The sequence below is a fragment of the Branchiostoma floridae genome, chromosome 5 (genome assembly GCF_000003815.2).
Source record: "Branchiostoma floridae strain S238N-H82 chromosome 5, Bfl_VNyyK, whole genome shotgun sequence".
NCBI classification, from domain to species: Eukaryota; Metazoa; Chordata; class Leptocardii; order Amphioxiformes; family Branchiostomatidae; genus Branchiostoma; species Branchiostoma floridae.
Window position 1 is genome coordinate 21,922,261 of NC_049983.1, and position 16,988 is coordinate 21,939,248.

Sequence of the window (16,988 nt, forward strand, 5' to 3'; positions counted from 1 at the left end):
TCTGCAGCTTGGGTGCTCATGGCTGCTTGACACAGCCTGGAAGCCTCGTGTTGATGGTGATCCACCTCAGCTCCAGCCTCTCCAGGCTCGGCAGACGGCCCAGCAGCTGCGCTATGGCCACCGCTGCCTCGTCACTCAGGTGGAAGGACTGCCATCCTGCCCCCGACATATTCAGCTGTCTCAGAGCAATCATAGGCTCCATGCTGCTTGCAAAGTTCTTTAAACCTTCCTCCGTGACAGGGTTGCTGCTTATGTCCAACGCTCTCAAGTGGCCGGCGACCTGGTGCAGTCGGCCCGCCAGATCGGCAACTGCTACGTCAGCAAGCTCGTTGTAGCTTACGTTGAGGCTTGTCAAGTTTCTCGCTTGGTGGAGAGCCTTGCCGAAGTAGTAGACGCCGTGAAAGGAGATCTCGTTCCCGCTGACGTTGAGAGTCTTCAGGTACGGCAGCTGCGGCAGGTTTTCCTCGATGGCCTCCATGGTTTCGTTGGTGGCTTCGTTGTAGGCGACGTTGATGGACTCGACCATGGTGTGGATGAGGCCCTTGATGAGGAGCGCGAGGTTGTGAGAGCCGATCAGGCAGCGGCTCACATCCACAACCCTCAACTTTGGCAGGTGGCACACGTTCTGGACCAAGTCTTCCCAGCACCCCCTGTAGTTCCAGGCATCCACCTCGTTCTGGGCCAGGTACAGCTCCTCCAGTTGGTTCATGTGTTCGAGTGCCTTGCCGATCGTTTCGATGGTGCTGAACGTCGCCGACACGTCGCACATTCGCAGAATCCTCAGCGAGGGAAGGTCGACCAGTTTCGTGACGAGAGAGCACAGTTCGTTACCGAGCTCGTTAAAGGACACGTCCAACTCTTCGAGGGGAACGTGGTACAGGTATTCCGACATGGCTGTCACGTCCTCCCCTGTCAGGCCGCAGTCTTGTAGCTTTAGCGTGGTAAGGCACGGGAGGTACTTGAAGTTGGCAGCCACCCTGGCTAACCTGCCTCCCAACTGCACGTCTTGCATAGTTATGCTGGTCAAGTTCTCGGACGGTTTCAGGAAGGCAAAGGATAACCCGGTGAATCGTCTGGCGTCCCCCGTGATGTGTACCGAGCAGAGTTCCCGAAGACAACCCAGCGGCTGGTCCAGGAGACTTAGATCTTCACATTCTTTCTCCAGACAGGTCCCAAGATGTACAGTGAGGTTCCTCAGGTGGGGGACGTAGTGGAGAATGTTGAACAGGTACTCCGGCTTTTTGAGCGAGTAGTCGTGGAATGAGAGGGTGAGGTCGGTTACAGCACTTTTGGTGCCCTCTGTGGCTGTAAGACATAGGAAACACTGTAGGGCGACGCTTTCCTGCGACGGGACCCCCATCCAGTCCAACCTCACACGTCTGGACAGGAAGTCAAGCATACAGCACTGGCACAGCTCCTTTCTGACAGGGCTTTCGTACAGACACCTGAGACAGAGGACGACAAAGCTCCTGAACTCTTCGAACTCCGCAGTCGGCATCTGCTCACGATAGTAGGCCTCTTCGTGCTCTCGCAGCTCGTCGGCATATATCTTCGACAGGTGAGATAGTATGACCTTTCCTGCAGCTCCTGTTGTCCCGCTGGCGAACAGAATGACGTTCTCGAGCGCCAGGGCATCTTTGACTGTGTTAAATGGCAGGTGTTCGTGGGTGCTGTTGTGTGGTTGCAGTTGTGAGGCGAGGTACCTCCCTGCTACAAACTCCTGCATGGTCGTGTGAGAGAACAGCAGACTTGACGGTACCATGATGTCAACGCACTTCGACCCTGACCTTAAGATGCCGAGCTCCAACAACAGGTTTATGCCATCCTGAACCGGTTCCAAGTCACAGAGGTTGAAGATTGCCTTCTTCCCCAGAAGCCCGTCCATCGCGATCTTCCCGACTGGATTCAGGACTGCCTCAACGTCGATTTCTTCCCTCGTCAGCTCCTTGTGGTGTCGGATAACGCAGGACAGGAATTCGCTATACAGCCGGGTCATCGTCTCTGGGAACGGTTTCTTTGGGTTGTCGTCCCACAGCACACACAGAAGCCAGATGTGGAGGGAGGTCCGCTTCACATCAACCGCTGTCACGTTCTCGTACTGCTTCAGAGCTGCAATCAGTCCTGCCGCCTTGTGAGGGTTGTCGGGGAAGTAGTTGTGGAGCAGCCTGTATGCGCTTCGGATGGAGAAACCAGATATCTCTACCCTAGTGTCCATCCACTGCATTAGGTCAGGGTAGTGGAAGGGGCGGGCGAAGACGATCACGCAACTGTCGGGGAACAGCCTGCCCTGGATCAGTTTCCTGATGTCACCGTTGATGTCGGCTCGTTCGTCGTAGCCGTCGATGAGAAACAGCGTCGACCACTGCGTTTCTTCATCGAGAAGGAAGGCTTTCACACTTTCGATGGAAGCAACGGATAGTGGCTTTGGAAGCTGGCTTCTCAGGGTGTCCCATAGGGTATCTTCAGCGGCTACGTCGAGTAGGTTTATCGAGAAGAGCAACTGGAAACGCTCCACCAGAAACATCCACCTGCCCCTGCTCCATTCTACTGGTACTTTGTTTAGCAGAGTGGCCTTTCTGACCCCAGGGATGCACTGACAGAAGATACGTCTTGGGCCCGGCAGTCCCTTACACTCAAACACGTCTTCGAATCTCTTGAGGCGAACTCGGTGCATGTCGCCGGGCCTTTTCCCCTCCTGCAGGACTTCGTAGTGTAGACTGACATCACGAACATCGACTAAAAACTTGCTATTCCATGGCAAGGGTGTGATTTGCTTCATGTTCCTAATGTAATGTTTGGCTAATTCATCCCTCAGGTCGTGGATGGAAGTGTCCGAGGTCGCAGAGGGGACCTCCCCTTTCTCTGCATAGGCCCTGAAAGGACTGTGGGGGCTAGTGTCTGAACTACTCTGGCCTAATACAAATCGTTCTCCTCCAATGAGAATGTCTATTGCCCTCCTTGGGGGCTTTGAGCTACTGTCCGTGTGCTCGGTGAATTCCTGGCCGAGACTCTCATTGGGGGAATGGGGAAACGTATCGTCCAGCAGACTTTTGAGATCAACTCCACTTGGCATCGGACTGATACTCGCGAGACTAGTGTAGCTTGACGGCGACGCGAGCGATTTGGGACTGAGACACTGACCACCTTCCTCGTGTTCATCAGAATGCACCTCAGTTCCGCTATCTGACGACACATCGGGCTCTATTTTCAGACTAGGGGAGAGCAGCATGGGGCGACGTTTGTCGCTAGTCTGTTTCAGGCACGGGGACTCCTCCATCATGTCAGTAGTTCTACTCAGCCCAGCGGGCTCTCCGGGACAGGTCCTGCTATCTAGGCTTTTCCTCCTCTTCTGCAAAGTCTCTTTTGATTGTCCTATACCTATAGGCAACTGCCTTCTCATCGTCGCACTGGAAGTGGGATTTCAGCCGCTGCGTTTCTGCCATTCTCAGCACCTGCAGCAACAAAAATGTGGATAATATTAGATAAAGTTGTAATAAAAGCAGACATATTTAAAATGACACTAATCAAGACTTTGCTTTGTGGATATATTACTCAGACATATGTCCAATACAGTCACCTAAAGACCCAAAATCAACTGGGTTTAAAGTTTGCGGTGAATTTGCAGCATGAAAACTGCAAACATAAAACTGCGAACATAAAATCACCATGAAAATTTCTGCATTTACACTAAATTACAGTAGTACTTTGCATACCCACATACATGTACGTATAATGTATGGCCCCAAATAAACCATCTGAATATGGACATCTGTTTTTGACATGCACAAACAGTAATTTCTTTGATTCACAATGTAATGTAGAATATATATGCCCCACAAGTATAATGTAAAATCCCTAGACTTATAAAACATGTCAGCATTGCTGATTTGACACATGTACATTGAATGGAAAAGATGGTAAATTTTGTTCCACAATGTAGTTAAGTACTTTGTATATTACCCTCATAACTTTACTTATAATGGTTATATAAAACATGTCACCACTGACTATACAGTAGTATGTGTTGCTTGGTACAAAATGATGGTACATCCTTTGTTCCACAATGTAATCTAGTATATTGTGTAACCTAATTTACAACATATTGTACAGCCCCTATAAACCCTCTCAACAATGCGTCATGAACATCTGTTGCTTTGTTTAAAAGGAGGTAACTTCTTTGAAAACGCCCCTCCTCACATATGAAGTACAATTCCTATAAACCATTAACATAGACCATCTGTTACTTAGGCCATGTTGATTTGATTATATGGATGACATCCTCCGGGAACTCCAAAACTGATGCGAGCGAGCGAATAAAAAAAAAGGTTGGCCAAAAAAAAAGTTGCCTTCAGTATGAAATCAAAGTGGCCAGGAAGGTTGAACATAGGACTACACACACATAGTATGGTATACCATGATCCTCTGGACCTGAATTTGGTTGGGGGAGGTACTGGTACCTCCCCCAACCAACAATAGATTTTTTTCTTTCCGTCCTTTCACATCTTATTCTTTGAGTCAAAGTTTGACTTTAGATTCATTTTGGCATTCTATATATGGCATTAGTTATCTGTTTCTGATACTTTTTTTTCAATCTACGGAATATTTGTGCTCATTTTACAGCTGCTTTGCACAATTTATTGTGTGGTCGAAAACTTTTTTTTTTTTTGGAAATGGCCGAAAATTGGTGCGAGCGCGGATTTCATCCATATAATCAAATCAACGTGGCCTTATGGTACAAAACAAGATGAGGGTTTTGTTCCACTATTTGTGTATCAATGATTGTTTATTGATTTGCACAAAAAAATACATAAAACATAATAAAAAAGCTATACATAAAGATAGGTGCAGGAGGAGGGGGAAAATATATAGCTTTGCTGATCTGCCATGTTACATGTATATCCTCTCCATACATAATGTGCAATCTCTCAAACCAAGGAGGTTGCACAAACCATCTCAACATTAAAGACAGTAACTTCACATACATTATCTCTGAATAAAGGCCAAATGTCAAAATCAGTGATGCATAACATCATATACATGTCTATTATGTCCTGTGTAAAAGACTACTTCATCTTGCAGTTGCAGCAAAGATAATCAAAATAAGCTTCATTCTATAAATTGTTACTTGTCTCTGAGTCTGACTCACAACAGCCTACATCCCCCAAAGAAACCCGACAATAAGAACTGGTGTGAACTCCTGACTCACCCTCTATATCTCCATTACACGTCAACACATTTTCTCAATGGTTGAACCCCCGCCAACTTCCAACATTACTCATATCCTTTCAACAATTCACACTCACATTGCTCCTCCAATACATACAATATACACCATGCCGATCCCACTACTTGTCTCCACTTTTCTAACCCACTACATTTCCATTCACAATAATCTAAAAAAAAACTCCCTTACACCATTTATGTACCTCCCTAGGGACATTTACCTGTAATTCCAGCTCTCAAACCTACTTTATTTGCTGATTCACAATACCTACTTCCCTAGGGACAACTACGCCCATTCCATATCTATTTTAAACATCTAAAAACAAATAAATTAAAAACCTCACTTCTTCTCCATGTAGCCATGTAAACAAATAATAATACACAAATAATAATACATGTCACATCACGGCAGCAGTGGATTGCTCATTCCTTGACAAAGACTGTTGTTGAAATTTGGGTGAGTCTAATTTTTGTGTTGAATATTACAGTTTAACTAGTCCAATAAAATAATAATACAGTTGGTGTTTGGGGAAATTTGTATGTATTTGTTTTGGTTTGTAGCTAGGGTAATCATGAAAATGGTTTAATATGGTTATAACATAATTTGGTTAGGATTAGAATTATAGTTAAGGTGGGCCTGTTAAAGTTAGGGTTAGACATAGAGATTGGCATATTGATTGACAGTGAGAATGGCCACAATGTAAAACGTTTTGGCAGTGAATATTAGTGAATGTCTGCCCCACATTCTGACACCCCTACGAAGTATGTTATCTTTTAGCGGACATATCCAATTGCACCTCCTACGTTATCAATATTATAGTTGATTCACCCTATAAGATCAATAAATAAATAAATAAATAAATTTTCATGTGAGTAGCTGTTTTATACTGTCACCCCTAAGTTGTGGCTAGATGGTTCAGTCCGACCACAGGCCTTGGTCTTTGTGAATAAACTCCATGGGTCAGTTACACTACCGCCCCGAATTGCTCCCTAAATCGCAATCTATGTTGCTGAACTGTGTAGAGGAAAATTTTTGGACATGCAGCAGAGTCTAAGGAGTGTAAACAGAAGCTGGTGTATGATCTCATAGTACAATGTTGTTGTATGTCCAGAAATTTTCTTTGTTTTCATCGGCCTATGTTACGCAATAAGAGACTATGTTCATAGATGCATTCACAGCTGCACTGAGACCAAGCAGCTATCCCAACCTTGATGGGAAACACAGATACAAACACATACACACACACGTGCGTGCCATTGAGTACACAAACAAGTATGATGTTAACATAATGTTACTCTCTCACACACACATACATACGACTATTGACCACACACACTTCAGACACACATGCACACACTGTTACAACTTACACACAGATGCACACACACGCACACGCATGTGCACGCACACACATATACACACATATACACACATATACACAGACACATACACACAAGTAAGCATGCACGCGCACACACGCACACACACACACACACACACACACACACAAACAAAACGTTACATACTACATAACGTTCTTTGTTATAACAGTGTACAGTCAGCTGACACAATGCTTTATACATCAAGCAGCCCTTTATAATTATAAAACCATAAATTAACCTCTTAGCTACGTGTGGGTCCAGATAATGGCAGCCTTCACCTTCCCCAGATGGACAAATAAAGAGGGGGAGGGGGGCACTACTTCGCGGTACCACCGGAACCAATCTTATACCACGATTTCCCTCTTGTATCTTTGTCTCAAATTATGCCACAGAACTCCCTTACCCCTGAGGCCCACCAAAAGGGTTTACCCTGTCCAGTTTCCCCCGTAAACCCTCAACTGGGCAGTACCACTGGAAATTTCCACCGCACCGGCCACCCCAGCTGCGTCATGGCGCCGGTTGTCGTGTGTTGGCGCACGTCGACACCGGGACCGGAATAGCTCCTAGGATTATAGTTCGCAGCGAAGTAGTATCTAAACGTTACCCTGAATATTCTTTATTCGTCACACGATAGCGTAAGGTTGTAAACATGATGTGGCCTACCTTAAACATATGATGTTCCCAACATCGCGTTAGTATCAGCAGTATTTTTCAGACAGAGAGCTCCGAGTGCGACCGGCTGAAGAAGTGTTCCGGCCGGAATATAGACTGAGTCACTGAAGGTCGGTCACGTCAGGGAGCTCGAGTGTGTGCAGTTGGCAGGTCACGGTCACAAGCCGTACCAGCCACTAAAAAAAATAGGCTGTGTTCCAAAAGAAAGCAAGAAAAAACACCCATAAAATGCTTCACCAATCAACCTATGATGGAGGTTTACGTAAACGTTATGGAGATGAGCGCTTTTTTCTTCCAAGGAAACTCCATTTCTCCCAGGATTAAGCCACGCCCAGAATCTGTCAATCATCGGTTCCCGTGCACGCATGTGAAACGTGACTCAGTTCCTGGCACGGAGTTGCGTAATCCTTGACTCGAGCCGGGTGTCGCCGGACCACATGTCAGGGAGCTGCTTAATATTCATGAGACACCAAAATCGGCCTGCAGGTCGCTTTTTAATCAGATCATATTTGAAGAGCCAATGTCCGTGAGGGTAAGGGTAAAGGTAAGACAAAATGTAACAAAGGTACAGATTACATCATCTATAAAAGTCCTCAGCTTCAGACAGACACATCCCGTGTATTTATCCAATGTTAGCAAAATCCTGAAAGAATCAGGGTTTGCCTACTTTTTGTTTAACCAAGGAGGTTCTTTAACCTCCTTGGTTTAACAGTGATCACAACACTTCATTCGCTCAGTCCGAAGCAAAACAAAGACTGAAAGACACCATTGTTCAAAACTTTTGCTCCAAGAAAAAACATTGCACGAGAAAACCAGGCAGGGGCCGGAAGATGGGGGTCGGCCAAATCGACTCAAACTTTTTATGTGTGATAGGTATGTGGAACTATGAACAGCCATATAGTTAAAACCCTCCAGCTATTTTTCGTTATGGCGTTCTGGGACCCCCCTCAGAGACCCTCTAAAATCCAACAATTTATGGCCGGCTGAAAATTGCTGAAATTTCGATGGCTATCCTGATAAATCTGATAAAGATACGAACATAACTTTTGCATTTCCAAATAGCATGGGTTCTAAAGTGTTACAGACTAAAAGATGATTAAACATTTAGCTGTAATTGCTGACAGATTCTGGTCGGACCTAAAACTAGACATACTGCCATTGGGTACAAAATCTCTTGAAAGCCTTTTTTTTACATTTTTGGTAAAAATTAATTAGCAAAACTCTCAAAAATCAATTTGCACATGTCCATGTGCCTAGGATAGTCTCCAATGCCTGCATGAAAGGAAGTGTCATGGAGCCTATAATGGGCAGATAAAAATGGTCTGATACAAGTTTTAGTTACTTTAGCTTTAATGATTCAAGGCCGTTGGTAATTGCCAGTTCACTCAAATTTACATCTTTATACATGACAAGATGAATGCAGTCAATGCTAGTATGAATGTGTTCGCAGTGCCTGCCACTCGCCATCCTCTTCTATCCTCTCTAGTATATGAACTCCATGTTAGTGGCCACAGATTCTGCGCTCATTAAACTTTCTCTGCGTACCTGAACTAGGCGGCGCTCTCCCCCCATACAAGTGTCATGTGTTGTTATTGTGTGCGCATATTGGGTAACTATTCTGATGCAGAAAGGTCAATTCTCAAGACAATGGTAAATTTTGCTACAAAGGAATCTCTTTGGTGGAGTATCCTATCTTCGTGTAAACAACGCTAACTGCCTCTGTTAAGTTAGACCACGTTTGACAATAGAATATTGATAAAAACTACTGCTAATTCTCCTCTACTTAGCGCTATCTTGGACCTATAAGCCTCCAAACACTTGAACGCCAGCAGCCGTAGTGCTGGTATAATCTGTTCATTTTCTAATCAGTCCAACATCCGGTCTACTGACTTTTTTCAGGTCCGTTTTATTTGGACTGGTTCAACAAGAAACAAGAGTCTGAAAACTTGCCTGTTTTTGATGCCTATATTTTTATATTTGTAAAACGTAAAAAATTGGCTTCTGGGTCCGAATGACTGCAAGTTTGGCGTTCCGTCGGCCAATTGCAGACAAAACGTCCGTCTTCAGCCAAACATCTTTCTTCAGCTTGTTTCTGTAGTCTGGGGTTGTAATATCGTGAAGAGCAGAGAAGCTTTCTGTGAAGGAGGCTATCTGTTCGTCCTGCTTCTCAGTGATGCAGCCTATTGTGTGGTCTGTTGTGTGGTGTGTTGTCCTATCCCCCTCTGTTGCCCTTGTCTGCAGAAGTTTCTGTTGCTGAATTCTTCCGCCTGCCTAGTGGGCTAAGCGCTGTTTCCCCTTGTCTTTTCCTGCCGTCTTCTCCTTTCCTTTGGTATAGCGCTATGCACTCCACTGTAATACGCGTAAGAACTGTACTGCGATACGCGTCAGTTCACGGCTTTTGTCCTTTCACGTGATCTGTGACGTCACATATTTGACGAATTACGAATTACACACTTTTATTCTGCAAACCTGGTCTTTGACGTAACGAAGTTATTCCGACAAACTGCCGGCAACCGGAGGGGTCCCTCTCGGTGTTGTCACGATTAGGTCGCGGGGTGGTTGTACGAGCGGGTCCCTGGTTCATTTTAAGTCAGACTTACATTGAAGGTCATTGAACCAGGGTCCCGGCCGGGCCTCAAAATACCCCGGCAGCCGCGAGGTGTCCCACAGGGCAACGCAGGGGTCACGCCCGAAAGTGCAAAAAAAAAAGCCCGTGAACTGCCCGGCAGGGCCCCTGGGAAAATGGGAAAATGGGATAAATAACCCGTACTCACAATAAGTACGGGTTATTTATCCCATTTTTTTTAGCCCTTAAAAGAAATATTTTAGAAACACGTGCTATCTACAAAGAGTTGTGCTAACATAGGGTACAAACCTTAAACCCATTTTATACCAGTATTCTTGAAACACTCTCTGGTATAATAAAGGGATAAGACCCCCACATTCCCATCTTTTTGCCAGTAGGTAATTCTTGAAACACTCTCTGGTATAATAAAGGGATAAGACCCCCACTATCTCTTATCCCTTTATTATACCAAAGAGTGTTTCTAAGATAACCTACTGGCAAAAAGATGGGATAGCGGGGGTCTTATCCCTTTATTATACCAGAGAGTGTTTCAAGAAGTACCTACTGGCAAAAAGATGGGATTGCGGGGGTCTTATCCCTTTATTATACCAGAGAGTCTTTCAAGAAGTACCTACTGGCAAAAAGATGGGATTGCGGGGGTCTTATCCCTTTATTATACCAGAGAGTGTATAAAGAAATATCTATAGGCAAAAAGATGGGATAGCGTGGGTCTTATCCCTTTATTATACCAGAGAGTCTTTCAAGAAGTACCTATCGGCAAAAAGATGGGATAGCGTGGGTCTTATCCCTTTATTATACCAAAGAGTGTTTCAAGTAGTACCTACTGGCAAAAAGATGGGATAGCGTGGGTCTTATCCCTTTATTATACCAGAGAGTTTTTAAAGAAGTACCTACTGGCAAAAAGATGGGATTGCGGGGGTCTTATCCCTTTATTATACCAGAGAGTGTTTCTAGAAGTACCTACTGGCAAAAAGATGGGATAGCGTGGGTCTTATCCCTTTATTATACCATAGTGTATTCAAGAAATAGTTATTGGCAAAAAGATGGGATTGCGGGGGTCTTATCCCTTTATTATACCAGAGAGTGTTTCAAGAAATACCTAATGGCAAAAAGATGGGATAGCGTGGGTCTTATCCCTTTATTATACCAAAGAGTGTTTCAAGTAGTACCTACTGGCAAAAAGATGGGATTGCGGGGGTCTTATCCCTTTATTATACCAGAGAGTGTATTAAGAAATATCTATCGGCAAAAAGATGGGATAGCGTGGGTCTTATCCCTTTATTATACCAGAGAGTTTTTCAAGAAGTACCTACTGGCAAAAAGATGGGATAGCGTGGGTCTTATCCCTTTATTATACCAGAGAGTGTTTCAAGAAGTACCTACTGGCAAAAAGATGGGATAGCGTGGGTCTTATCCCTTTATTATACCAGAGAGTGTTTCTAGAAGTACCTACTGGCAAAAAGATGGGATTGCGTGGGTCTTATCCCTTTATTATACACAGAGAGTCTTTCAAGAAGTACCTACTGGCAAAAAGATGGGATTGCGGGGGTCTTATCCCTTTATTATACCAGAGAGTGTATAAAGAAATATCTATAGGCAAAAAGATGGGATAGCGTGGGTCTTATCCCTTTATTATACCAGAGAGTCTTTCAAGAAGTACCTATCGGCAAAAAGATGGGATAGCGTGGGTCTTATCCCTTTATTATACCAAAGAGTGTTTCAAGTAGTACCTACTGGCAAAAAGATGGGATAGCGTGGGTCTTATCCCTTTATTATACCAGAGAGTTTTTAAAGAAGTACCTACTGGCAAAAAGATGGGATTGCGGGGGTCTTATCCCTTTATTATACCAGAGAGTGTTTCTAGAAGTACCTACTGGCAAAAAGATGGGATAGCGTGGGTCTTATCCCTTTATTATACCATAGTGTATTCAAGAAATAGTTATTGGCAAAAAGATGGGATTGCGGGGGTCTTATCCCTTTATTATACCAGAGAGTGTTTCAAGAAATACCTAATGGCAAAAAGATGGGATTGCGGGGGTCTTATCCCTTTATTATACCAGAGAGTGTTTCAAGAAGTACCTATTGGCAAAAAGATGGGATATCGGGGGTCTTATCCCTTTATTATACCATAGTGTATTCAGAAATACCTATTGGCAAAAAGATGGGATATCGGGGGTCTTATCCCTTTATTATACCATATAATGTCTTCAAGAAATATTGTGGTTTAAAAAAGGGTTAACTCATTAAAAATTACATTAGCACGTTTATTTCAACTAACACGTTTTTATAAGTAAGAACAAAATACGTACTAAATAAATGGACTAAATAATCAAGTCTCAATTGTGACCTAGGCCGTCACCGGTAAAACCGGAATGGCGGGTAAGACACGCCACGTGGACACGCACCCACTCTCGCCGGTCTGTGGTGACATCCAGATCAGAGTTCCCAAACTATGGCCGCCAAACAACCCGTCACCATTCTCGTGCCGTTCTGTTACAGGGCTGTAGACTACAGCACGACAGAAAACCTGCTCTGTACGTATGAGGGGATCCCCGTGGAGAAAGTCATCTTCAGCTATCTAGAGGAGGGTGAAAGTCTCTTGGAGTACTTCTACCGACTGAAAGAAGTGAGTTCCAAGTTGTTTTTACTTTATGATTCATGAAGTGATGAGCACTCTTCGGCTTTCTGTTTACTGTTTGCACCCCTTGGGTCTAGTAATACTGAGTTATGTATATTTTACTCCTACTGGCAGCGTTTTTTGCCTTGCCGCCAGGCAAGGCTTTACGCCAGCTTTTTTCCATGGATCAATGGACGGACCTTTTAACCCAGCCCTTCCAAAGCCCCTTCCAAAGGCCCTTCCAAATCGCCTTTCTCATGGACAAGTTTGACGGCTCAGGCAGACAATGGTACATCCCTGTTGAATTTTAAACCGTCCATTTTACGTATTTGTTTCTGTTTGCGGTCGGTTCTAAAAGCATTTAATATTTGGTTACATTGAATAAATGAAGCGTTTGTATGGTAAAATTCCAAATTCATTTGGAGTGACATAAAATCAAGTGCATTATCTCGCAACAAGAATTGCATTAGCTATTCATAAAGATGAAACAATTTCCAAATCAGGCTAATAAATTGTATGTGAATATATAAGTAGCCATGACGTCATCAAAACGTTGGAGAGGCCTTCCGAGACCGCAGCAAAACGCTAACGTGAGTTTAGGAGAGCGCCAGCTCAAAACGTCACACGAGAAGTCGCAATAGATAATATTTAGGATCATTTTGTTATATCGCTGTGGCTATTGACACACTGAGTGTGCCTATAGCCTAAACAGGCTATTGACACACCGAGATTCCAGCCAGCCAATCAGAGCTTGTAACATGCCTTTCCCGACATTATTTTGCCAGGCTCTCGTCTCATTACAAACTTTTCACATAAGTAACAGTTGTTTAGACATTTTTCGGAGGATTAGACATTAGAATCTTTGAATCTTGGAATGAACGGACGTATTCAAGTTATGCCTTAGATTTGGATACCTGTTAATACGAGTTGGTACTGTGAATGTTAGCATGGCGTAGTGGTTAGCGTGATTAGTCGCCACACTGCCGACCCCGGTTCGAACCCGCCTAGTGAAAGTTTTTTTTTTTCAATTGTCCTTTTACCTTTTTATAACATCCATTTGATATAAGAATATTTTCGTCATGCGACCAGAACCATGAAAACCCACCTTTGGGACTTTTTGGTCTGCATTTTCAAGAGTGCATGTTTAGGTAACAGTTACGTTTATTTTTTTCAGCCGCAGAATCCACCCGCTACGTTCTTATTTTGGACGGTACACTTATTATTTCTTTTAAATTGGACCAGGGACCCCTGAAATAATAAAATGTGGGGTTTTCCAAGGATAAAAGCTCCTTGGGTTTTCTAACCATAATTCTGCGGTATTTTTGCTCAAAATTCACGCCGTCGAAGCATATATTTCCGCGCCGCTATGTCATCCAAACATATCGGTTGATCTCGCTATGACGCTACAAAGTTCTTTCAAAATAATGAAAGTAAAACAACAACTATAACTTCGCTTCACTTGTGATATCAGTTTTGAGGCCGCAAATTCTCCCTAACGGCAGGAATTCGTCGGCAAACACAGCTGAAAACGTGTTCCAACATGGTCACATGCGGTGTTTGCATGGTACTAAATATAGTTAGCTCATTTGCATACTTGTGACTGGCTACATGCGGCCTATACCGTAAACACGTGAAAAAGATCGTATTTTGGGTTGATGATGGGCACAGAATGCCATTTGTATTTTCAGAGTGTTGCCTTTCAAATATAATCGTAAGATTTTCTCATTTTCGTGGTTTCTAGTGTCAAAATTTTAATAATACGTATTTAGCAGACAAGCAAATTATCCTTACTGCACGCCAAGGCACAGCATTTTGCCTTGCCGGGCTTGAAGTGCCGACCTACCTTTTCCTGACGATATTCCTACCACGCGGCAAGGCACAGCTTTTTTAAAAAGATTTCTTGTTTTACCACCGTTGTACTTGGTGGCAGCTATGGGAGGGAGGGCCGACTACGTAATACGCTAAAGTCTAGACGCTTCTTTACGCTCTACGCAAAATTACGAAGTTCCCAAAGGCATTATACAAATCTTAACCGTCTTTCGGCAGAACTTTTACACATATGCGATGTTTATCTAAACCTTTAATAATCGCCATAGCTTCCAATAGATCGTTTTCATGTGACGTCACAGTCGCGTTCGGACGTTCGAACAGCCATGTTGGATGATAAGCTGCTCGATCGCCACACGGCTGTGTGTTGCACGGGGTGGACCCGTACGTGGAAATAAGTTGTTTTTATTATTATTTAGAAACGGGCTGGATGTTTGTTGTGCTAACTGCGAGTTCCATGAACACAAGATTCAGTCTACTCGCCGTTTCTACCTAACAACACTAGTTACAGTCCATCCCTTTTTTTAATAGCTCGATTGAATCACTCTTCTGGCGGCCCGCCAACATGGGCGTGTGGAGTTTGCTCATCTGTGATCAATTGTTAGAAATTTAGTCGATTTTGTGCACATAAAGATGTGGTCTTTTAGAAAATAGCACTCTCCTCTGGAGGGAAATAGTTTCATTAGAGTCATTTTATGGAATATGGCGCATTTACATTTCAAAATTCCAGTTATTTGCACAATGAGCATAATTTTACGTTTCCCGCGTCGATCAGCGGTTGAACTTTTTACGTCAAGTCAAGTGTAGTGACAGGTTAACCGGTTAGACAGCATCTACAGGCAGGGTGTGACACGGGCAGGTCAGCACTGCAAGCTTGAAGGTCACTAACGTTGTCACCAACTTTGTCTCACAGGTGGGAATATATTTACTGTGTAGATTCTAGGGGAAGAAACGAAGGTTGTCTTCTGTCGCTGTGAACAGGGTTAACGTTACTTTAAAAAGCTTCATAGCAGCTACCACACATATGCGTAGCTATTACGTTGTAGAAAACGATGTCTCCTCCTGAATAAAACGACCAATCCTTACCCCCAGGGAATTCTTCTGGTTTTCATAATGGCGATACGCTCGAATGATTATCTTGTTCTCAGTTTAGCGTATTTGGGGGAGAATACAATAACGTTACGGTGTCGAGGTGATGTACAAATTGGTGGGGTTAAGACGTTGTAGTCCAACTTTGTCGCAGTATGGCTGAAAATACGTAGTTTGGGTTATCACATTTTGCACTAGATGAGTTTACACAATCTCTCGCTGGCTGGGTTTAATGAGGGGGCGGTAACTGTCGGGCTAGGAGAGCGATAATCATTGTAGTCAGGCTATGGTTACTTACGACGTAGTTGAGTCAGACCGTACTTCAGGCACGTACCTGGGCCGAAATTCCCCCGGCCTTGGAAAGTCGCGCTCGTTAGAGCAGTCCCGAAGAAGGCAAGACCAAGCTTTCCCGCGGAGTACCGGCAGATCTCCTTGCTGAGCTGCGCCAGCAAGGTATTCGAGGGGCTTCTGCGAGACGCCTTACTACAGGACACTGTAAGGAATCTGGCTCCGTCTCAGCATGGGTTCATGGCGAAACGATCTACTGTTACGGCCCTTATTCACATCCTACAGTCTTGGCATGAAGCACTAAATGCCAAACCCAAGATGGACATTCACGCAGTTTTCGTCGACTTCAGTCGAGCGTTCGATACCATCGACCATGGCCGACTACTGTCATCCTTGGCGGACGTGGGTATCAGACATTCACTATGGACATTAACCAGTAGCTACTTAGAAGGTAGATCACAAATAGTGAAGTGGGGTTCCTGTTTATCAAAGCCGCATGATGTACTGTCAGGTGTGCCACAAGGTGGACTGTTGTCTCCGCTATTGTTTGTTATCTGCATTAACTCGTTGGATGTATGTTTGCCTCAGGCTGTACTGCCTGTCAAACAAATATGCTGATGATCTCACCAACTCGGAACTGTTGATGGGGTCTTTACCCGGTCAGTCACAAAAGGCTGTGGACGCTGTTGTTGAATGGGGTGGAGGTTTTTCCCTCTCTGTGAATGCTAAGAAAACCAAAGATATGGTAATCAGTGCGAGGAACAAGGAAAATGTTCCCAATCCACCCCATCTGACAATAGCTGGACTACAGATACAACGTGTTACTTCATTCAAACTTCTCGGTATTGTTATCTCCTCCGACCTGACTTGGGACGCACACGTCCAGTATATGCTGTCAAAAGCTCGTCCAAGAATGTACTACTTAACTGTAGCTAAGAAGGCTGGACTAGCAACTGATGTGCTTACACGCATTTACTTGGTATTTATTCGTCCCTTGTTAGAGTATGCCAGTCCAGTGTGGGGAGGGCTGCCTAATCACCTTTCCCATTCGCTTGAGGGCATACAAAAGCGTTACTGTAAGATCATTGGGATACCTGTAGAGTCCTTGCCTTCCCTGTCCTTGAGGCGAGATCAGGCAACATTACGAACCATTCAAAACATACTGAAAGATGATGGCAGTCCTCTACATGAGTTTATATCTACCACACAGAGCAACTACAATGTACAGCCTGCGACGTCCGAAACAACCCACCCCCTCTTTCAGTAGGACGAATTAGTCTCTACCAGATCTCCGGATCGCTG

The 16,988-nt window shown here is 44.2% G+C and overlaps 2 protein-coding genes across 2 annotated transcripts in view; one reads left to right on the plus strand and one right to left on the minus strand.

Moving 5' to 3' along the window:
• Window positions 1-16: 16 nt before the first annotated feature.
• On the minus strand, window positions 17-7,564 carry LOC118415825. The gene is made up of 2 exons (XM_035820665.1): window positions 7,270-7,564; window positions 17-3,452 (listed from the first exon to the last, which is right to left on the minus strand). Exon 2 carries the CDS (start codon window positions 3,398-3,400, stop codon window positions 17-19), a length of 3,384 nt encoding a protein of 1,127 aa, XP_035676558.1. The 5' UTR covers window positions 3,401-3,452; window positions 7,270-7,564.
• A 4,701-nt stretch (window positions 7,565-12,265) lies between these two features.
• LOC118415210 overlaps window positions 12,266-16,988 on the plus strand; it is a 9,337-nt gene continuing 4,614 nt past the window's right edge. Inside the window, exon 1 of the mRNA XM_035819607.1 lies at window positions 12,266-12,491. Coding sequence (XP_035675500.1) covers window positions 12,318-12,491 — 174 coding nt within the window. The 5' untranslated portion in view covers window positions 12,266-12,317. The remainder of the gene's footprint in view (window positions 12,492-16,988) is intronic.